The 22,463-nt window shown below is 45.2% G+C and overlaps 1 protein-coding gene across 4 annotated transcripts; it reads left to right on the top strand.

Moving 5' to 3' along the window:
* Positions 1–30: 30 nt before the first annotated feature.
* On the top strand, positions 31–20,856 carry NDUFA8 (NADH:ubiquinone oxidoreductase subunit A8). Of its 4 annotated transcripts, XR_004350458.1 has the most exons (6): positions 55–209; positions 6,132–6,295; positions 10,306–10,471; positions 12,981–13,059; positions 13,548–14,275; positions 14,417–14,735. XR_004350458.1 is itself a non-coding variant. In XM_032635665.1 (4 exons), exons 1-4 carry the CDS (start codon positions 57–59, stop codon positions 14,552–14,554), a joined length of 621 nt encoding a protein of 206 aa, XP_032491556.1. In that variant the 5' UTR covers positions 31–56; the 3' UTR covers positions 14,555–14,735. The 4 variants fall into 4 exon arrangements, 2 of the variants coding, with proteins under 2 accessions (XP_032491556.1, XP_032491557.1); XR_004350459.1 differs by lacking the exon at positions 12,981–13,059 and having other exon boundaries at positions 14,417–14,556; XM_032635665.1 differs by lacking the exons at positions 12,981–13,059; positions 13,548–14,275 and having other exon boundaries at positions 31–209.
* Positions 20,857–22,463: the final 1,607 nt, after the last annotated feature.

A 22,463-nucleotide genomic window follows, 5' to 3' on the forward strand; every position in this document is an offset into this window, starting at 1 on the left:
CATGCTCTCTGGCTCGCCGGTGGGCGGAGCAGTGCGCCTGCGTGCCGCCGCTGCGCATGCGCGGACGCTACGTGGCCCACGACAGTCGGAAGGGGAGTTCAAGGAGACGTGGGCGACGCGGCAGCGGGCACCTCCTTGGGGTCGGGGCTACCGCCGTCATGCCCGGGATAGTGGAGCTGCCCACTCTGGAGGACCTGAAAGTGCAGGAGGTGAGGCTCGTCCGGAGGATAGGCAAGCGGGGCACAGGGCTACAGCTTCCCGGGCCTGGGCCCAGCCCTGCTTGCACTCCGCGGACCCTGGGCCCCGGATCCTCCATCCCCACCCCATGCCCCCAACACTTACACAGGTTGACCCTCGGAGGCCTCCTGGTCAGCCCGGGGAGACCCATCCCTAAGTAGCTCGAGAACTCTCCTCCCCTTCCCCGCAGCAACCTGCGTCTCCTTTACGTGAATAATAGTACTTTTTATTAAGCACCAACCAGGGTCACTTTACTTACTTCATGTCACTTAATACTCAAACCTCCTTGCGAAGTGAGTGTACAACCCCGGGTGCTCCAGTCGAGGGAGAGAGAGAGTCACCTTAAAGTAGCATCGTCGGTGCAGAGTGCGTTGGAGTGGAGCTAGGAAGCCGCAGAAAAAGGAGATGATATTGGAGAGTGAATTTGCTAACAACCTGGGAAAGTGTTTGGTAATAGGACATTTAAAGCATTCATTTATTCAACAGCTCTCATTTGAATAATTACCCATACACTGGAAAAGGAGAGAGAGAGTCCCTGTCCTCATAGAGTTTATAATCTAATAGGGAGACAGAAACATAAAGAGGCAATTACAGTACAGTGTAGTTAGTGCTATGAGAAGGGAAGACTGATAATACTCATCACAGCAGACATGATCAGGCCTTTTCTAGATGTCAGGCAGGTTGCTAATTACAGACATTAATTCATAGGGTCCTTCCAACAACACTGTAAGGAAGGGTATAATCGATCTCTCCATGTTACAGGTAAGGAAACAGGTCCTGAGAGAAGTGATTTGCCCAAGGTCACATGGTAAAGCTGGAATGTGAACCCAGGTCTGATTTTAAAACCCATGCTTTTAAACTACCATATTATGGGCAAAAGCTCAAAAGAGCGAGAAGGCTTAGCAGAACCTTTTGTGTTTTGCTTTTTGACATGACTCTTGTTGGTGGAAAGCAACAGTTGCTGAGCCAGGAGAGGTACCTTGGGCTGAGGCAGGGCTGGAAGCAACTTTCACAAGGCCAGACTGAGCAGTTTGGACTTCATCCTGTAAGTGAGGTGGTGGGGAGAGGTGGAAGATTTTAAGGCAAAAAAAGTGCCAGGACAGGACTGGATAATGAGGCTACACTGGAGGAGAGGGAGGGGAAGATGAAAAATTACATGCCAAAAATTATATCCCAGGCCCTGTGTTAAGTGTTTTACCTGCATTATTTCACTTCATCTTATATGCCTGTGAGAATGGCAACTATTATTATATTATTTTAATTATTATAATAAAGTGACATGTACCAAAGGTTGGGGGTGGGGACGTGTGGGTACTGCCAACAGTCTGTTTCTTGCCCGACTGTGAAGCTGGGTTAAGACTTAGAGCTGCTGTATTTTTCACTGGCACTTTAATTTGGTTCAGCAGTCATCTGAGGTTCTGCTTCTTGCACGTGTTCTATTTCTGGAATAAATTTGCCTTTAGAGTTCACACAGTTGAACTGAGGAACAGATAATTACATAAATAGCTAAAATACAAAACCAAGTATGATTAAATGCTACAGAAGAGGGGCAGACATGGTTTAAGAAAAGAGGGTAGGATTTGAAGTTGTATCTAAATTCTAGGCCTAACTATTCGGTTACCTCGATGAGTCACTTTTCCCATTTGCAGACACAGTTATTTTATTTGTAAGATGAAGTGATTCCAGCTGTGTAGTTCTCTGAGGCTATGAAGGGAACAGAGAAAGCACTTCTTGGGTATAATGTAAGACTTGGCTAAATGTCATTTGAAGAATGGCATTTACAGGCAGAGATGGAGAGAAGAACTTTCTAAACAAAGCAGGATCTGAGCAAAGGTAAGCAGGTGAGGCCAAAAATGGGTTCCAGGAAAGTGAGTTCAGTGTCCTAGAGGACAGCCAGTACCTTTTTAAAGTCTGGTGGGTGAGAAGGCCAGAAGGATAGTTGGGATCTGAAGGGTTTGAATACTTAAGTAGAAACTTAGGCCTTATTCTGCTGTTAAGCCTGAATCCTTCAAGGGTTTTGTTGCTAATTTGTTTTAATAACAGAGTAAAATAAGAATTGTCTTTTAGGACAGCAGCTCTGTGAAGAATGGTTGGAAGAGAGGAATAAGAAAAGCAGGAAACCAATAACTGAGGAAGATATTATTGACCCCAGCATGATTGGTGACTGTGCTTACAGAGAGGAAAGAATGCATTTATCTAGAATTGATCCGACTCTGCAATGACTTAGGTATCAGAGGCAGCAAAGGTTGAGGATTCGGTGTCAGATTTGCAACTTGACAGAACTGGGGAAGCCAGAAGGAGTGGGTTTGAGAAGCAAGTTCAACCTATTTTGGACCTCATTGACCTTATATGACACATGCCTATGGAAAAATAGTCAGAAGCTTTGGGCAGGAAAATCCTTGTACACATTAACGATTTTGAGTAAAAATAATGGCCAATATTTATGATGTGCTTCTATGTGCTAGGCACTGTTCTTCATATTTTTAATGTGTGTTAACCCTGACAACAGTTCTATCAACTAAGTACTGTCATCCTCCATTTTACATAAATTAAGCAAAATACAAAACCTAGTATAAATTAAGAACTACAAAAAAAAAGGTGCAGATCTGGTTTAAGGAAGAGAGAACAGGACTAGAAGACTGCTCGTAGATTGTGGGACTTCTTCTGCCTCTGTTTCCGCACCTGCAGACCATCTAAACCTGCTGTGCAGTGAGGCTGTTATGAGGACAGATGAGGAGGGGCATTGAAATTCTGTGTTCTTTGAGACAAAGGGAGCTGAATGAATCTGAGAGGGTATTCACAGTAAGCAGCTGTGAAAAGCTGTGGCTTCTGTTGGAACTTGTCAGTATTAGTGAAGAAGCAGGTGAGGGGTGGTGGTGACATCTGAAGTTCTTTGCCTCCTCAGTGATGCAATGGGGAGAGGCCTGATTGGAGGTCACACTTTCTGGTGCTAGTCCTGCGCTTGCCACTGACTTGCTGTGCCATCTCGAGCACATTGCTCCTTTTCCTAAGGAAATAAATTCAGTGAGTGGTTCTCAGCCTTGGTTTCCCTGTGACAGGGCGTGTTTTATGTGCGCAACAACATGGACATAACCTAGACTGGGATAAGACCTCTACACTTGTGGGGAAGTAAAGCAAAGAAAGCCATAGGCTTTTGGGGGCGTGATAGCTGTGAAGGCATCGGAGTAATTAAATCAGCCATTTAAAGATGTTTTAAGACATTAAATCAGCCATTTAAAGATGTTTTAAGACATTTGACAAGGAAATAAATGCAGCTAACTTAATTTTTTAAATATATTAAGCTTTAAAAAAAGTTTGCGTCTTGATTTTTTAGTCTCCCAGCTCTTTACAGGTAATATAGCAAGCAAACGTGTACCACTCAATTAACCTAAGTAAACTATTATAAAAACTCGAATACAAAATTTTACAGATTTTTAAATGAGCGTATTAGAATTGTCATGGCAAATTTCACTTACATCCTAAATTTACCTTTACTTTGATAATTAGAACAGTTGTAATATTAGTAGTCAAAGTTATAACTTTATTCTTCTCTTCCTATAGTGTGTAGATGAATTATCTCTTCATCTTTCCTTGCCTTTTATCTTATTAAAAATATTAATAATTTAACCTAAGCTGTGTGAAATTCCTGAAAAATGAAATTATAAAATTTTTATTATTATAAAAATGATAATTATAAAATTATTCTCATGTAAAAGTTCTTAATACATATTTGCAGATCAAATCCAGGAGTATCTTAAGGCATAATGCACTAGGACAAACTAGATTTTATTCTAGGTACAATGGGTCAGTTTTAGAAAATCTGTTCATGCTCTACAGTACATTTATAGATTAATGAAAAAGAAACCTGAAAATTTCAGTCTTTCCTGGTGGAGGAAACAACAGTGCAACAAAGCCATTTATGGTTAGAAAGAAACTTCCCTAATGAGGAACGTCCAACAAGTATATCCCAGACACCAACAGCCAGTATCATACCAAACTACTTTAAAGTTTAGAACAAGGCAAGGGCGCCTACTGCCATTGCTGTTTGTCTGTCTCATCCTGGAAGTTTTGGTCAGAGCATTAAGACAGGGAAAGAGAGGAAGAAGGACAGAAAGATGTAAGTATCAGAGAGGAAGGGAGGCAGTTTTTATTTGTAAATGGAAGCTTTTCTCTTAATCCTCTTGAGTTTCCTATTAGAACTGACAAGAGTTCAGTAGACTATGGTTACAGAGAAGATACAGTGTAAAAACAAGCAGTAACCAACTTGAAAATCTAAGGGGAAAATGTCCCATTTAGATAGTATCCAAAATGTGAGAACACTGAGGAATAAACAAGAAATATGCAAGTTTCCTGTATGAAGGAAACTGTAATTTTGACCAAAGAAAGTGAGAATGAGCTAAATAAATGGAGAGACATACTGTGTTCTGGGTGAGACGGCATCATTCACGTATTCTTAACTCTTGTAACTGCTACCTCCCCTGCTGCTGGCACAGAGTGAGTGCTAGACGGCTACTTGTGCTGGGGCGCTGTTTTGGGTGCTTGGTGGACCATAGTAAACACCACCTTAATTCGTTTAACTTAGGGAGAACGGAGATCTTTACAGTAGTCGACCTCTGTTAAAAACAAAATGCCAGGGCTTCCCTGGTGGCGCAGTGGTTGAGAGTCCGCCTGCCGATGCAGGGGACACAGGTTCGTGCCCCGGTCCGGGAAGATCCCACGTGCCGCGGAGCGGCTGGGCCCCTGAGCCATGGCTGCTGAGCCTGCGCGTCCGGAGCCTGTGCTCCGCAACGGGAGAGGCCACAACAGTGAGAGGCCCGCGTACCGAAAAAACAAACAAGCAAGCAAACAAACAAAAAAACCCAAAATGCCTACCCTCTTGGAGCTAACGTTCCAGTGGTCACAGATAGAGTGACCACTGGCGCTAGCTTATCTAAGGTGATTAGGGAAAGACTCTGAGATAAAATGTGAGCAGAGACCCAATAGTGTAACAGTGCCCTTTCCTTTCTAATTTGTTGTATAACTAGACTTAGTACAACTCCAATGGGAATTATTGGAGGAAGGGTGTTCATCTGTAAGAACAGCCAGAACGGTTTTGAAAAGGATGAATAGTGAGGAGGATGGTCTTCCCAGACAATGAACAGTAATTCAAACATTGTGGTATCGGCGCAGGAAGAGGTGGTACAGAAAGAGGCTAGCAGGACCCCTGCTGTAGCAGCTGCTACACAGGCTCTGGACTGTACCGTGAGCTGGCTGTAGCTACGCTGTGCTTCTCAAGAAAATGTGCTGGGGTGCAAGTGAGTGAGACTGACACCGTCGTAGGGATGACCGCCTTGGATATACTCTATAATTTTAAAAAGTTCACAGATTCAGTACTTTATTATTAATAATAACTTGCTGAACTAGATGCCGTTACTGATCCCTTCCAGTCTCTAATCTTCTGTGAGTCTGTCATCTTCCGGGAATCTTATATATCCTCCCACTGTTACTTTTATTCCTGGAGAGGAGACTTAGCAGTGCTCCTCAGGGTCGGTTCCTCCCCGTACATCCCAGAAGCCTCCATCTTCCTTCAGAGCTCCACTTTCTCTCTCATAAAGATCTAAGGATTCCATTCGGGCTGCCATTTCCTTATGTCTAAAATGGGGATGGGGATGGTAATATCAGCCTGATGAGATTATTACGAAGGTGTGGAAAATCATACATGTGAAAGAGCTCTGTGATCTCTGAAGCACCATAGATCATAAGGGATTATTACAGAGTCCCCTGTCTTTAGTGTTCTTGGCAAAGTCAGAACGGGGCTACCTTCCTGTTCCCTGTATCTTGACCAGCATGAGGTGAGGTTAAGGAAGTGGTGTCCTGGTACAAATCTGGTCCTTCTCCTCTGTTCCTCTCCCCAGGTGAAAGTCAGTTCTTCTGTGCTGAAAGCTGCGGCCCATCACTACGGAGCTCAGTGCGATAAGCCCAACAAGGAGTTCATGCTCTGCCGGTGGGAAGAGAAGGACCCGAGGCGGTGTTTAGAGGAAAGCAAGCTTGTCAACCAGTGTGCCCTGGACTTCTTTAGGTAAGATCTTTTCACGTCAGTGCCCACTGGTTGCAACATCAAGGTATATGTATCTCTGTGAACATCCAGCTAATTAAAAGGAAGGATAAGTTTACTAATTTTAGTAGGGAATGCAAGGCTTTGCAGTCACATAGACCAAAGTAGAGCACACAATAAATGAGAGTTCTTTTTGTTCTTTATTACTTGGCACTTTTTTTTTTTTTTTAAAGTATAGTTGATATACCGTGTTGTGTTGGGACTTCCCTGGCGGTCCAGGGGTTAAGACTCCATGCTTCCAATGCAGGGGGCATGAGTTCCATCCCTGGTCGGGAAGCTAAAATCCCACGTGCCATGTGGCCTAAATAAATAAAAATAAATAAATAAATAAAATTGCAATGTGTTAATTTCTGCTGTACAGCAAAGTGATTCAGTTATATATATTCTTTTTCATATTCTTTTCCATTATGGTTTATCACATGATATTAAATATAGTTCCCTGTGCTATACAGTAGGACCTTGTTGTTTATACATTCTATATATAATAGTTTGCATCTGCTAATCCCAAACTCCCAATCTTTCCCTCCCCCATCCCGCTTGGCAACTACAAGTTGCTTCTCTATATCTGTGAGTCTGTTTCTATTTTGTAGATAAGCTCATTTGTGTCATATTTTAGATTCTACATATAAGTGATATCATATGGTATTTGTCTTTCTCTTTCTGACTTAATCAGTATGATAATCTCTAGGTCCACCCATGTAGCTGCAAATGGCATTAGTTTATTCTTTTTTATGGCTGAGTACTATTCCATTGTGTGTGTGTGTGTGTGTGTGTGTGTGTGTGTGTGTGTGTGTGTGTGTGTGTGTGTATAGACCCCATCTTCTTTATTCCTTCGTCTGTCATTGGACATTTAGGTCACTTCCATGTCTTGGCTGTTGTAAATAGTGGCAAGTTCTTTAATCTCCATGAAGCCCAACTTCCAAATTGTAGAGTAATACCTATCATAAGATTGTTGTGAGAAATTTGAAAAGGCACATAAAAACAGCTTAGCACAGGGCTTGCTTATAGGCATTTACTAGATTGTTATCATTATCATTACTACAGAACACACAGTTATGATGGAAAGGAAAGGTGTTCAGAGTCAAGTGTTGAGGTAGGCCACTGTACTTGATATAAGTAAAAAAAATCCAAATTATAATTGTGGAAAAATGTTTTAACCATATTAGTCAGAACTCTATTAAAAAGGACAGAAACTCAACTCAGAGGGAATTGGCTCATGTCACTGTAAAGTCCAGAAATAAGACTGGCAGGACTGGATTCAAGGGCTTAAATAATTTCACACCTACTTGGTATCTTTTGGCTTCACCTCTTATCTCCCACCCCCAGTTTCTTAGTCCTGCTTTCTCTGTCAAATTCATTTTCAAAGAGACCCTCTCCTTGCTTTAGCAGCAATGGCCACCAGCCAGTCCAAGCTGCTGTGCTCCTTGCTTAGCAGACCCAGACAAAGAGTGCCACCCAGTAGCATGAGCAGTGGTCCCTGGACTGAGTCTCATTGGCCTGGCTGGTCAACTTCATGTGCATATCTTTGAATCAGTTGTGTTTCAGGAGATAAAATGCTGTGAGTGGTCAGGCCTAAAGTGGGGAGTAGACTTAGATTCATCTAAATCGCATTGCCGAGCGATAGGGAGGGGTTGTTCCCCAAAGGAAAATTTGAAGGATGTTCCAGAAGAATAGAGAATGACTGCTGGCTAGGCAAAACCCACAGATGTCCCTTACAATGACGCTAGAGGGAAAAAAAATTGCTTCACACAATAGCTGCTTTCCTTCTTTCTTGCTTCTGCTGTCTTTGTCCACATGCAGAGATATTTTTGTGCTTAAAGTCATGGTGTGTGTACATTTGAAAATTCATTTTTTCACTTGAAACTATTGGAAACATTCTTTCAAGTTGCTCTGTCTTCATGATCATCATTTTTCATGGCTGTGTAATATTCCATCCGTAGATAAACCAGCCATAATTTTGTTATTAAACATCATTATTGATTGTTTTGGATAAATCTGCAGTGATTACATTTGTGTAGAGATCATTTTCATTTTATAATTAATTCCTTGGCATAAATTTCCGAGCAGTGAGATTATTCTTTAAAAGGCTTTGAACATGATTTATGGCTCTTGAATTACAGTTGGAAGTTGGGTCAGTTTATGTTGTCCTCAGCCTGTATCCTGGTATCCCTCTCCAGCATTGCATATTATTTAAATATTTGATAGGTACAAAATGGTGTTTTACTCTTGCTCGAATTTGCATTGATTTGATTGCTAATAAGGTGGAATGTGTGTTCCTTTAAAATTTTTTTATTTTCTAAGAGAACTTTGGCAAAGTATTCTTCCTTTGACTCAGAGGGAGCATGTTTAAGTGGGAAATGTTTGGATTTCACAAGCTCCTGAGGTGCTGAACTAGCTTGCTGTAAGCTCTAGTAGGTAATTGTCTATTAGTGTGGGTACCAGGGTAACAGAGCCCAGAACACAGACCTAAGTACCAGAGTGATGGTTTGCAGCCTTTCTTCCGCTGCAGCATACTGGAGGAGTCCAAAACTCCAACTGGACACGGTTGCTCACCACCATTGCGATTCTTAAGTTGAGGCTAGGGGGGGTGCAGTTTTGTGTACCGTAGAAATGCAGGTCGTTGAGGCTACAGGTAACCCAGTAAAGCTCCCGAGGCTTTGACATTCCTTCTTCCTTCCTCTTAACACATCCCACCACCCCCAAGGCTATACTCAAAATACCTGCAAAGGGGGCTTCCCTGGTGGCGCAGTGGTTGAGAGTCCGCCTGCCAATGCAGGGGACGCGGGTTCCTGCCCTGGTCCGGGAAGATCCCACACGCCGCGGAGTGGCTGGGCCTGTGAGCCACGGCCGCTGAGCCTGCGCGTCCGGGGCCTGTGCTCCGCAACGGGAGAGGCCACAACAGTGAGAGGCTCGCGTACCGCAAAAAAAAATACCTGCAAAGGTATAAGAAACCGGTGCCCCTTGGTTGCCTCCCAGGAGGGGAACTGAGCAGGAATGGAAAGGCAATTTTTCTTCATGTATTTCCTTCGGCCACCTCCGAGGTTCTTCCCGAGACGTGTTAAATACGATTCCTGTGTTGAGTGTAGCTAGATTCTTGGAGTGTGACAAGCAAATACTTCATTATTATTCCACCGGGGGAAGGAGGTGCTCCACGCTTCTTCCACTGCCTCAAATATGGCTTTTACATAAAATAACAGTATTTTGTTCTCGTTTGACTTTGCATTTATTTGATTACTAGCAAAGTTGAATGGTGAGAGAAGGGGAATTTCGCAAAATAATGGAGGCTCATCCCTTTTATACACAAAAGTTAGTTTTTCTTCAGCCATTTCTGGTTACCACAAAATGAATTATATGCTATGTTGCTTCTTAACAGAGAGCAAATATAATTTAACGTTCTTCTTAATGACAAGGATTAATCTCTGCTTTCGTTCAGCACACGAATAGAATGAAGGCTTTTGAGCTTTGGAGGCGTGTAGGGCAGGTCGCCTCTACACGGATTGACCCCGGGATCAGAAGATCCTTGTTAGTTTTGAATTTGCTTTTTATAGTCTGTCTCCTCCTCTGTCAATGTCTGTCACCTCTGACTTCTGTCAGCATGCCCATCTCTGAGTGTGCCTCCTTCTCTTCTAAATTTGCGAAGTGGGTAATCTTTAGATTGGATCTAAGAAGAATAAATAGGTCCCAAGTGAGGAGTTCTAAGTGAAATATATACCCCTTAGACCACAGTCTTTTGACATTTCTATTCATTTGTTTTTGCTACACAAAGAAGTTAGGTCTTATTCCTCAGAAATCTTTTTTTATGTATTGTTTCTCAACCCGAGGCTCTCCATGTGGTCTTGTAAGTGAGGTAAGAGTACTCCCGTACCTTTCAAAAAGCAAGGCTGTGTGTATGAGGTCTGCACCAAATTTTTCCCCACTTTTTTGTTTTTCATCGTTTTGCAAAGAGCTGCCCCTAATCAAGGCCTCTTTTCCAGGCAGATAAAGCGGCACTGTTCGGAGCCTTTTACAGAATACTGGACCTGCATCGATTACGCCGGCTTGCAGTTATTTCGTCGGTGTCGCAAACAGCAGGCAAAGTTTGACGAGTGTGTGTTGGACAAACTGGGCTGGGTGCGACCCGACCTGGGGGAGCTGTCAAAGGTAACACAGTTTCCTGCTGCTCTCTCCCTCTTTCTTTCTTTCTCTCTCTCTCTCTCTCTCACTCGCTAAGGGTGGGGAAAGGCAGGGGGTGGTCCGGAACGGGTCTTCTGTGAGTACAGATCTGATGTGAGAAATCCAGACTGACCAGTCAGCTTCATTAGGGAGTGGTTATACACAGTCCGGAGGGAGTTTATTTAATAGAAGTGTTCCTTTAAGTAGCTCGCCCAGCATGTGCAGATTTGTTTTTGATTAATTAGTTAACTGAAGAACAGAAGGAAGTAGACAAGGATAATCAAAATGTTAGGGGCACCGTCAGCTGAAAACATTGAGTTTATTGTGGGGAAATAGGTTTGAGGTTATGCCAGATTTTTCAGGAACATACCTGAGATTTAAAAAAAGTAATGCCTATAGTTTAAAAAGCTTGTTTTTCGAAAAAAAAAAAAAAAGAAAAAAAGAAAAAAAAAAGCTTGTTTTTCTTTTCTTTCTCCCATATTTCCTGTCTCAGTTGTGACACCACCATCTGTTGAACCCTCAGAGGGAGAAACCTGAATGTCTTTTTTCTTCACTTTGCACTCCTTCCTCCTTTATCCAGTCCTCAATTCCTGTAGCATCTCCTGGAATATTGTTTTGAATCCTCTCACTGTCCCCCACTTCCTGGACAGGAGTTCTTAACTGGGCTACATGAATTTCTGGGAGGGGAGGATGGATCACTACAGGCATGATCTGTGTGGAAAATAAGTCAAATATCACTTTCCTTTAAAAAAACAAACAGCTTTTCAAGGGCACTCCTATTTGCTTGCAAAACAAAGCATCCCCTCCATGTCCTGACATGCCACAGCCCTTTGTGATCTGACCCATCCCTGGCTTCTTAAGCATTGTCACCCTCCATTCCCTCTGGGAAGCATAGGTAGCAAGGCATGGAGGGAAGAACTCTGGTTTGAATGGAGACTGAGTGGATTTGAATGTTAGTTTCCTGACTTAATTGCTATGGGTCCTTGAGCAAATTTCTTAACATTTCCTATCCTACCACATTTATAAGATGGGACCAGTATTAATCCCTGTTTTTCTGTGAGGATTAAGCTACGAAGCCTGTGTGAATCCCCAGCATAGTACCTGGCACATAGGTCCCCAGTTAATGTTCGTTCCCCCCCTTTGTGTGTGGCATCTGTGGATAGTTGGGTCTTAAGCTTTTTGCCATAAGTAGAGGAATGGTTCAGCAATTTTTGTGTGTGTGTATCTGGCATATCTTTACTTCGGATATCTTCTTTGCTGTACCAAACAAATTATTTATTTTTATTTAAAAATAATTTTTATTGGGCTTCCCTGGTGGCGCAGTGGTTGAGAGTCCGCCTGCCGATGCAGGGGACGCGGGTTCGTGCCCCGGTCTGGGAAGATTCCACGTGCCGCGGAGCGGCTGCGCCCGTGAGCCATGGCCGCTGAGCCTGCGCGTCCGGAGCCTGTGCTCCGCAAAGGGAGAGGCCACAACAGTGAGAGGCCCGCGTACCGCAAAAAAAAAAAAAAAAATTATTGAAATATAGTTGATTTACAATGTTGTGTTACTTTCAGGTGTACAGTAAAGTGCTTCAGAGATATATATATATGTGTATATATATACACATATATATATTTTTTACATTCACTTCATTACAGGTTATTACAAGATACTGAGTAGAATCCCTTGTGCTATGCAGTAGGTCCTTGTTGGTTATTTATTTTATATATATAGTAGTGTGTATATTTTAATTCCAAATGAGCAGATTATTTTAAATAGTTGATAATTCTAAGTTGGAAAGTGGTGGAACTTTTTCATAGAATCGAGAAAACTACCGTTTCTCATTTCTGTCTCACGAAAGGAGAATTTACAAATCATGTTGTTAAGAAAGCATTTTTATTCCTGAATCTTTGTAATAACATTTTTTAAAACCTATAAAAGGAAAACGTACTGTTATCTGAACTCTCTTCAAAAGTGTATTTCTTTAAGAGGATTATCAGCTTTAGTTATACTTAAGTTCAGTATTCGGTCTCTTTCTAAGGACGGTCATAATTGGCTGGACAAAGCCTCCATTTTAGCGTCATTCACTTGTGCATTCTGGTTCCACTGGCTTGCCCTTCCCTCCTGTTTGCCCCCAGTGAATTCATACTCACTCGTCCAGTCTCAGCTCAGGTGTCAGGTCTGTCTTTGAAGTTTCTGGCTCTCCTAGGCAGGGTTACTCTCTCTCACCCATAATTCCATTGTCCTAATAATATTAGTATTGAAAATAACTAATGGAGCACCTGTTCCATACATCGGGTGCTTCATGTATACTCTAATAACCCTAGGAGCTACTACTCGTTCCGCTTTACAGATAGGAAATTGAAGGTTAAATCAGGTGCCCAGCCATTTACCAGGTAATGAGTTTGACCACATGCTTCTCCTTTTCTATTTCGAGTGTGGTGCAGAAGAGGAAGTTGCTTTATTGTCCTTTCCCCAGTAGTTTGTCCTTTAAAGGGGTCCTTTTATTTTTTCTAGGTTTATTTCATAGACATCTTGAATTCCTTAAAGGAGCTTCAGATGCCAGCTGGAGGCATTTGGAATACTCTGTCAAGCAGTAAGGAACCATTAGTGATCTCTAATTATAGCAGAGAGATGAGAGAACTGTTTCAAAAGCAAATGAAAAACTATTCTGGACTTGTAGTCAGAAGACTGGGGTTCCAGCTCCAACTCTTGACATTTGCTGTGTCTTGATCTTAGACAGGCCAGCCATCTCTGCTCCTCTTCCGTGAACTCGAGATAATTATGCCTCAGAGGGTGGTTATAATAAGAATTATGTGATTGTGTCCATGAAAGCTCTGTTCACAATAGATGGTGTTTGAATTTGTACATCTGGGAAGATTGATCTGGTCACAGTATGTGGAGTGGCTTAGGAGGCCACCAGATAACAAGACTACCGATAACCATGGCCTTCTGTCTTTCTGCCTCTCTGGGCCTGTTTCCTCATCTTTAAAATGAGAACAATTTCTGCTGGGTTTCTGAGGGAGACTTCTGTGGGTTTCAGTGGGTGTAAAACGCCGTCCTCCTCTCTCCCCGGGACCCCAGTTGGCTCCCTCTCTCGCCTGGCCCATTGGCTCAGCGCCCCCGTCTAGCTTCTGCTCCTTCCGGCCTGGCCTGCAGACATGAGTAAGTTACTTCCCTGCTCCAGTGACACCTGTTGCCCTTGGGTTAAAATTCAAGCATCTTGGCGTGCCGTTCATCACCTGGCTCCCGTGTCTCAGTGTCGAGCGTTCTGTGAGAGCACGGGCTTTGGAGCAGGCAGATCTCATTTCAGGTCCATCCACCGTTAGCTGGGGGGTCCCAGTGAACCTGCAGGTTGACCTCCGAGGAGTGTGAGAGTGAACTGGAGTAACGCGCTTGGCGTCACGTCTAACAACAGGACGTGCTTGGTTAGGGGCTGCCTCTCCCTGCGCTCTGCACGCGGCCCGTGCTTCGGCTGCCCCAAGGCCGCGCCCCTGTCTCCGTGTGCACTGGTGGCTCCCTGGAAGGTCTTTTCCTCTCCAATCTTCCTGGTTGGCTCCTGCTCACCCTTCAAGAGGAAAGTAAACGTTGCCCCCTCAGAGCCAGGCTGAGGACGCGTGGCCGTGTGGAGGAGGCCTTGCTGTCCTAGCGCTCATTCGTCTCTCGGTCACCGTGACCCGCTTAGGAAGGCCTGGGTGCTTTTCCGGGCTGACTCCTTCACCGAGGACAGTGTGAATCGTGCTCTCTTCCGTATCCCTAACTTCTTCCATGTGGAATGACACAAACTAGGCCTTCTTCATTGTTTATTCGGGGTAAGTGTGATTTGCTAGGGCTTTATGGATGGGGAGTGGCTGAGGCAGCCAGAGCGGAGAGGAGACCCCAGGAGGTGGGTTCATGCTCACAGCTTCTCCACCTGCCCCTCAGCTCTGCTTCTCCTCTTTTACCCGCTGCAGGTCACCAAAGTGAAAACAGATCGGCCTTTACCAGAGAATCCCTATGACTCAAGAGCAAGGCCAGAGCCCAGCCCTGAGACGGAAGGAGATCTGAAGCCCGCCAGACATGGCAGCCGCCTCTTTTTCTGGACCATGTGAAGATGGGTCCGTGGCCCACACCCAGTCATGCACCCAGGCAGCGGTGATGAAAACTCTCCTGTAGTTTCATCAACCGATAGAGGGCTCTTTCCAGAATCACAAACATTAACAAAAACATTAATTTATGTGACTTGGCAGTTATTCTATACCATTTCCTGCCCATTAAAAATTTTAAAGGAAACAGTTGTATTTTATTATGTTTCATATAACCTTTTGGCCTTTAAAGATGACTTCCCCTTGCTTTTTCTGCTTGTGGTCCTGCCTGTTCCTTTCTCTTTGCTTCAAGTAGGCATTTGCCAGTATGGCAGGGGAGCCGTGTGGGATCACGGACAAATGACTGTGTAAAGGAAAGACTTGGTTACCTGAGACAGCGCCTCGGGGCCAGTGTGGGTTCACACATTTTGAAGTCTCAACTTTCTTTCTTCCCATCCAACATCTCTGACAAATAGAGTTCCCTGAGGGTCATACAAGGGAAGCATCTAGGATAGGAGAAGTGCAGAAACACTTGCGCCTTGGGACTCAGGCCATGGGCGGGGCTCCTGGCTTGGTCTTCTGCAGTCTCGCTCAAAGTTTCTTAAAGAACCAAACTTCCACCACTTCCCCTTGATATCCCATCCTCAAGCATTATAACCCAGATGTTTTTCCTGATAGACAAGGGAGTTGGAGGCTGAGCTCTCAGCTCCAAAGCCAGGAAGTCGGGAGGTCTGAGTGTCAGTTCCAGCCTTGGGTGTGTTTCTTAACCTCTTGTGAGAGGTTGAATTTGAGGACAAGCTAAAGCGAACATGCTTATCTACCTCCTGGGCAGGTTCAAGCCACAAGTATTTATAAAGCTCTTTGGTTCAAAGCACTGTTATGTCTTTCTTCTCCCTTTCATTCAGTTCCTTTTTCACTACTAGGCTATTTCCTCTCCATCTGACTGGGGGTCGCTTTACACCTTCTGGTCGTGCCCTTATATTGCATGTGACCCTGTGTAAGTCTCAGCTCCCTGGGCCTTGCTTTCCCATTTGCAGAGCCCTGGAAAGCAAAGTGGTATGGAGTCTTTATATATAAAGACCTTTCCAACTCCTAGATACTCGAAGTGGGGAGATTGCAGTGAGGCATTGGTCTGTTGCCCAAAGTGTTAGGACAGAACACAAAGCATTGGAAGATGCGCCTTGCCCCCCACCCAGTTCTGACCCCTTATTTGGGAGCATTTTGGGTAAACCTTACTCGTCTGCAAAAGCTTGCCAGCCACTGTTGCCTTATTCTCCAAGTTCAGAAGAAAAAGAATAGATTCTTAAATTTTTAAAACAACTAAGGCAATACCCGTTAACCCCTTGCGGGCCCAGTCATTGGAAGTCATCCCTGGTGGGGAAAGTACAAGCAGGCCTGCAGGTTTGTTCTTGTGATAACCTCAGACTGTGTGTTCCTTCCTAGGTTCTTTCTGCAAAGGAAGCTGGGACTTGCATCAGTAATAACAAATATTCATTGAGCCCTGTGCCTCGTGCCCAGTGCTTTACATGTGTCAACTCCTTCAGTGCTCAGAGCCCTTTGAAAGAGTTTCTGATATGTCATTTCACAGGTGGAGGAGCTAACGCCTAGGGAGAGGTTAAGAAGCCCCATTCCTCCTTCCTATATGAAATGGTGGATGTGGGATACAAATGAAAATCGTCTGGTTCCAATGGCCGCATCCTTGTCCTTCAGAGTCATCAGTGGTTCTCAGCCTTGTCTGCACGTTGGAATCACTGGGAGGCCCTGACATACTGATGTTGGGATCCTACCCCGGAGAGATTCTGATGTAATTTGTCTGCACTATGGCCAGGCCATGGAGGTTTTGAAAGCTCCCCAGGTTGCTCTAAGGTGGAAACCAAGGTCTAGGGCCCCTGATTGATTGAAGCAGGTCCAAGAGGTTAAGTGCTCGTAGGTAAGTGACTGAGATTTAAACCCAGATACGCCTGATTCCAAAACCCTTAGTCTTCCTCTGTTCCGACGCATATACATCACCTGAGGTCTTATTACATGAAGATTCTAATTCGATAGGTCTGGAGTGACATCTGAGATTTCTAGTAAGTTCTCGGTGCTAATGTTGCTGGTCCGTGGACCACACTTTGGGTAATGAGGGAATAAACCACAGTATCTGAGTGCAGGAGCTATGATTAATCTATCTGGCTGCAGTGTCTGGCACCAGGCCCTCCCTGAAAGTTAATTCACTTCTTTAGAATCAGAGCAACAAGTCTTGAACTGTTAATGGCTTCAAATTCGACTCTAGGATGTTTTTTTTTGTTGTTTTTTTTTTGCGGTACGTGGGCCTCTCACTGTTGTGGCCTCTCCCGTTGCGGAGCACAGGCTCCGGACGTGCAGGCTCAGCGGCCATGGCTCACGGGCCCAGCCGCTTTGCGGCATGTGGGATCTTCCTGGACCGGGGCACGAACCCGTGTCCCCTGCATTGGCAGGCGGACTCTCAACCACTGCGCCACCAGGGAAGCCCTCGACTCTAGGATGTTTTAACTTCTGCCCAAGTTGGACAGAAGTTCTTGCCTTGCCTCCTCCTTGCTTTGAATTCCTTGAACGAAGAAATTCACTTTGGCTTTCCTACGTTCTTGATGGAATCACACCACATCATAGCCTTCTAGGACTGAAGAGTCTTAAGTAAAGACAGAATTCCTAAAATCTCTCACCCCAGACGGGTTCACAGTTTCAGTAGGTAAAAAGGTCACAGCACAATTTGAAAGCAGTCAGTGCGAAGAATCTCTGAGCAGGGCGTCAAATAATAGAAAGTCTTCCTGCTGGTTTGGCTTAAGAATAATGAGGCTGACTCCTCACATTCCCAAAGGAAATTTATCTGCCCCCTTTCCTCTGCCAAGCCTGTTCCTGTCTTCCCTATCGGAGGGAATGGTGTCTCCATCCTTCCAGTGTCAAAACATGAGATGCTCCCGTGACTCCCGCGCACTGCTCTCCGTGTTCCAGGCCCACAGCAGGTCCTGTTGAGTTCCTTCTATAACCTCTCATGTCTGTTACTTCCTCTTTTATCTCACTGTCACTGTCCTAGCCTGGTTTTGTTCCCCTTGCTTGGATTATTAACACCACTGCCTAACTGGTCTCCCACCGCCATCTCGCCATCCAGACCATGACCCAACTTGCTGCCGTGCCTCTGACACTCGAAAACCTTCAGTGGCTCCTGAATGGCTATTAACTCAAGGCCAGACCCTTACCGGCATCCTGACACTCTGTAATCTGCCCTTAGCCTGGCCCATTTCCCATACGACTATCTTACTCCTTGTCACAGACCCTACAGTCGCCCAAATGCCATTCCTCAAGAGCGTTTTCCAACTTCCAAATCTTCACTAATGCCTCCACCATCCACTTGCTGGGAAACAATCCTGCCCCCATCTCTGCCTCTTGAAAGTCGACCCATCTCTCAAGGCAAACACTAATGCTGTCTTCCCCAGGAAACGTCCCTTCCTACAGCCACAAGTGCTCTTTCCTGCCCCTTTGTTCCCATGACACAGTATGGCATGAGGGTTAAGCACAGGACTCTGGAGTTGGGCTGTCTGGATCTGAATCCAGGCTCTGTTGTTTCATAGCTGTGTGACCCCAGGCAAGTTACTTAACCTTTCTGTACTTTCTTTTCCCCATCTGTAAAATGGGGGGAACAATGATAGTACCTACAGCCTGGGATGGCTCTGAGGATTTAATGAGGTTTACACATGAAATGCTTTGTACAGTGTTGGCAAATGCTAGCAATTGTCACAGTACTCTATTTGAGTAATGCCTGTCATGGTACTGGGTGTTGTCTTGTTTCCCCTGGTCTTAGTACTGTAAGATCTGGCCTTCTGTCTTATTTATATGTCTGTATTCTAGTGCCCAATACATGGAAGACATCAGAAAACGATTAAACTATAACCCACGTTTATCTTTCTGAAGAACTTCCAACCCCCCTCCTTGCTATAGAGCAACAAACCAGCACATTAATTGTGTAGAGATAGGAGTAAATCTTTTTTTTTTTTTTTTTGCGGTACGCGGGCCTCTCACTGTTGTGGCCTCTCCCGTTGCGGAGCACAGGCTCCGGACACGCAGGCCCAGCGGCCGTGGCTCAGGGGCCCAGCCGCTCTGCGGCATGTGGGATCTTCCCGGACCGGGGCACGAACCCGTGTCCCCTGCATCGGCAGGTGGACTCTCAACCACTGCGCCACCAGGGAAGCCCAGGAGTAAGTCTTTGAGATTAAATTGCCACCTTTGTAGGTATCAGGTCCTAGCTGAAATGCTTTTTGGTATAATCAAAGATGTACTCTTATGCTCTGAAATGGATCATGGCACACTTCGGCTTTAAATATACCAGTTGCTTCTACCACATAGGAAGTCTCTGTTTGGGGTTGTGACATCTCTTTGTGTCTTGAGCATTTGTAACGTGTCACAGGTAATTTTACTAAGATACTAAAATTCATAAATGTATTTGCTTAAAAAAAATAAATTAGAACAGAGTCAAGAGATTAGGGAGAGGTGACCCCAGACTTTATCTGAGGAGTAGATCTGGGTGGTAGATCTGAGAAACAAATGCGGGTTGTCTGGTTCCAAGGCCACACTCTTATTCTTCAGAGTCATTGAATCTTATCCTTGGATGCACATTGGAATCACCTGGAGACCTTTAAATACTGATGTCCAGATCCCACCCCCAGATCTTCCGGTTTCATTGGTGTGCGGTGTGGCATGGGCATACAGATTTTGGAATAAGTAATATCGCACCTGCTCACTTATGCTCAACCATACTTTCTTCAATGGGAGGGAAGGGGCATAGTTGCAGCTAGAACCCTGGAAATACATTCATTAATTCTTTAATTCATTCGGGAAATATTTGACGTCTTGCTTCGTGCTACTTACCATTCTAGGCAGGAATGATGAGCAGGACAGACGGGCTCTGCTGTCATGGGGCTTCCATTCCAGGGGGGAGGCAATAAACAGGTAAACAATGTGAAGGGTCAGTGTGAAAACGAATAGCTGGAGGGTGAGGATGTACTTAGAAAGAGAGGCCATGGAGGGTCTCTCAGAGGAAGTGGCATTTGAGCTTCCCCCTCAAGGAACAGCCAGTTAAGGGCTGATGGAAGCGTGTCCCAGCCTCAGGGAACCACAGGAGCAAACCCCTGAGGCAGGACAGGGCTCTGTGTGCTTCGGGAACAGTCTGCCCGGAGTGTGGTTTTGTGAGTACAAGCGCAATGCAGTTGCAGCTTCCTACCTCAACCTTTTAACATGCCGGGGACAGTCCCTGTCCTCGGTGTCTCCACAGTCTGCTGCAGAAAGTCCACACTCCTCAGTGTGACAGCCGGTCATTCCAGAGTCTGACTCAGAGCTCTCCAGCTTCATCTCCCACCATCATCCCTGCCACACACTGGATCCGCGCCTTCTCAGACATCTTGCGCCTTTCCTCTTGCTGTGTGCTCTGCCCCAGAGTTCTCCTCCACCTCTCCTCGGTGCACCTTTCCCTCAAGACACAGCTCAAACGTGCCTCCTTGGTGAAGCGTCCCTCAGGTCCCTCCAGAGTGACTCACATCTCCCTCTGTGTTCGGGCGCATCTCCTGCACTTCAGCTGCTGTGCTTTTGGGGAGCGAGAAGTCCATCTTGTTTAACACCGCAGCTACCCCTTCAGGCAGATCTCCTGGCAGATCGTCAGTGCCTGGTTGCTGAATGAATGTTGCACAGCCATTGGCCTCTCCGAAAGGGAGTAGCCTAGTTAATCCTTAACTGTGTACCCCTCTATGTAGAGTAAACAGGAGGGCATTCTGTATTCCAAGAGAGGCTCAGGGTTCTGCCACAATGATTAGCGCCACTGGAGAAAGAAGGGAATGCTCTGGTTTTTTGTTTTTATTTTTCAAAAAGAGCCCAGAAATCCCTGTCACAGTGGCAGTAAAAAGTGCCATCTGTGAACTAAAGGGAGGAAGATCCATAAAAGGTCAGATTAGGCTATGGTAATAAGAATTATAATTGCATGCCGGTATTCCTTTAATTTGAGGGTTGAATGCAAACTAAGCAGGATGCCCTTTCTGGAAGCCATGTTTTAATCAATTCTGCTGCTCTGGTGGAAGAGTTGAAGCTAGAAAGAAAATGATGATAATGTTTCTTTCACTTGCCATCTGAAACTAGGGTATTACGTGATGTGACAGTAGTTTGATGTACAGGCTTTATGAGTGTTTTATTGTCTGTGGAATATGCAGTACCTTTATGTTGCTGGGTTCCAAGAAGCTGAGTGCGAGCCACAATTACTGAAGCCCAAGTGTGTGGAGCCCGTGCTCCGCAACGAGAAGCCACTGCAATGAGAAGCCCGCGCACCGCAACGAAGAGTAGCCCCCGCTCGCCGCAACTAGAGAAAGGCCGCGTGCAGCAACGAAGACCCAACACAACCATAAATAAATAAATTTATTTTAAAAAAAAAAGAAGGCTTTGGTCTTAAAAGTTAAAGGAGGAAACCTTTGGAGATCATCTTCTACTTGAACTGCCTTCTGATTGGGCCAAGCCCAGTCTGAAGCCCTCTGTGGTCGTGGGTTCAGGCTGGCTGACACGGAGGCTGGCTGCGTGGAGGGCCGGGGGGCACAGCTCACCTGTGGAAATAGGCAGCAGCACTTGGAGTACGAGAGGGGACCTGAGCATCGGACGCCAAAAGGGCAGGACTGGGATAAACAGGGAGCACGGAGTCAAAGAGTGGTTGGGAGACAGACACCCTAATAGAAACCTCTGCAAAATCCGTGAACAGGCAGTTTGCAGAAGAAAACATCAGAATGGCCAATCAACTGTGAAAAGATGTCTAACCTCCCTAGTAGGCAGAACAATGCACATTAAAGCCACAGTGAGATGCCATTTTATTAGCAAAAACGTAAAAGGTTGATGACGTCAAGGGCTTCCCTGGTGGCGCAGCTAAGCCTGTGTGCCGCAACTACTGAGCCTGCGCTCTAGAGCCGGTGAGTCACAACTACTGAAGCCCGCACGCCTGGAGCCCGTGCTCGGCAACAAGAGAAGCCACCGCAATGAGAAGCCGGCACACCACAACGAAGAGTAGCCCCCGCTCACCGCAACTAGAGAAAGCCCACACCCAGCAACAAAGACCCAACTCCGCCATAAATAAATAAATTAAATTAAATTAAATTAAATTAAAATTAAAAAAAAAAAGAATTGACCCAGATGTGGGGAGATGGGTACTGTCCTACTGATCCCGTAGGAGTATAAACTGATACACTGATATATTATGCTTGGAGGATCAAAATATAAAGTGTGTGTACTATTCCACACCTGTAAACATTCATACTACAGAAGTGTTGATTCAAGTATTGTAAGATGTATACAAGGATGTTCACTATGGCATTGCTTGTAGAAATGGACAGAGAGAGAGGAACAGCCTACATCAGTAGTAGCAGAGCGGTTGAATGAGATGCAGTAGAGCCACACAATGCAGTCCTGGCAGCCAGTAAAAAGATGAAGAGGCTCTCCATTGGCCCAGGAAGATTGCTATTTTATCTCTGACAGAAGCAGAATTACAACCTGGGCCTGATTGGCTCCAGAACCTGGAGTCTTTGCTCTCCTCCACTCTGAGCTGTCAGCTTGGAGTTGGTGAATCGGACGATGGGAAATGGAGGTCTGACTAGGGACAGGAGAGAAAATGCAGAGGGAAGTGACTTGCCCAAGGCCACACTGCTCTACGCTTACTTGACAAACAGGATCCCAAAGGCTGCTCCAGAGTCTGGTGACTAACGAGATGGTTTGCTCCTAGTGGGACGGAGAGACACACGTCACTTCTCTGAGAACTGCGGATGGCAACAGTGCTTCTCTTCTGGGGTGCTTTTGTTGGTTGGGTGACAAGATGACTGTCGGTGCGCAGTGAACGTGACCCTCTCAGGTTGACAGGTGCACCCGGCCGTGGGCTGTGGGGCAGGCTTGACAGGCAGTG

The sequence above is a fragment of the Phocoena sinus genome, chromosome 6, assembly GCF_008692025.1.
Source record: "Phocoena sinus isolate mPhoSin1 chromosome 6, mPhoSin1.pri, whole genome shotgun sequence".
NCBI lineage: Eukaryota > Metazoa > Chordata > Mammalia > Artiodactyla > Phocoenidae > Phocoena > Phocoena sinus.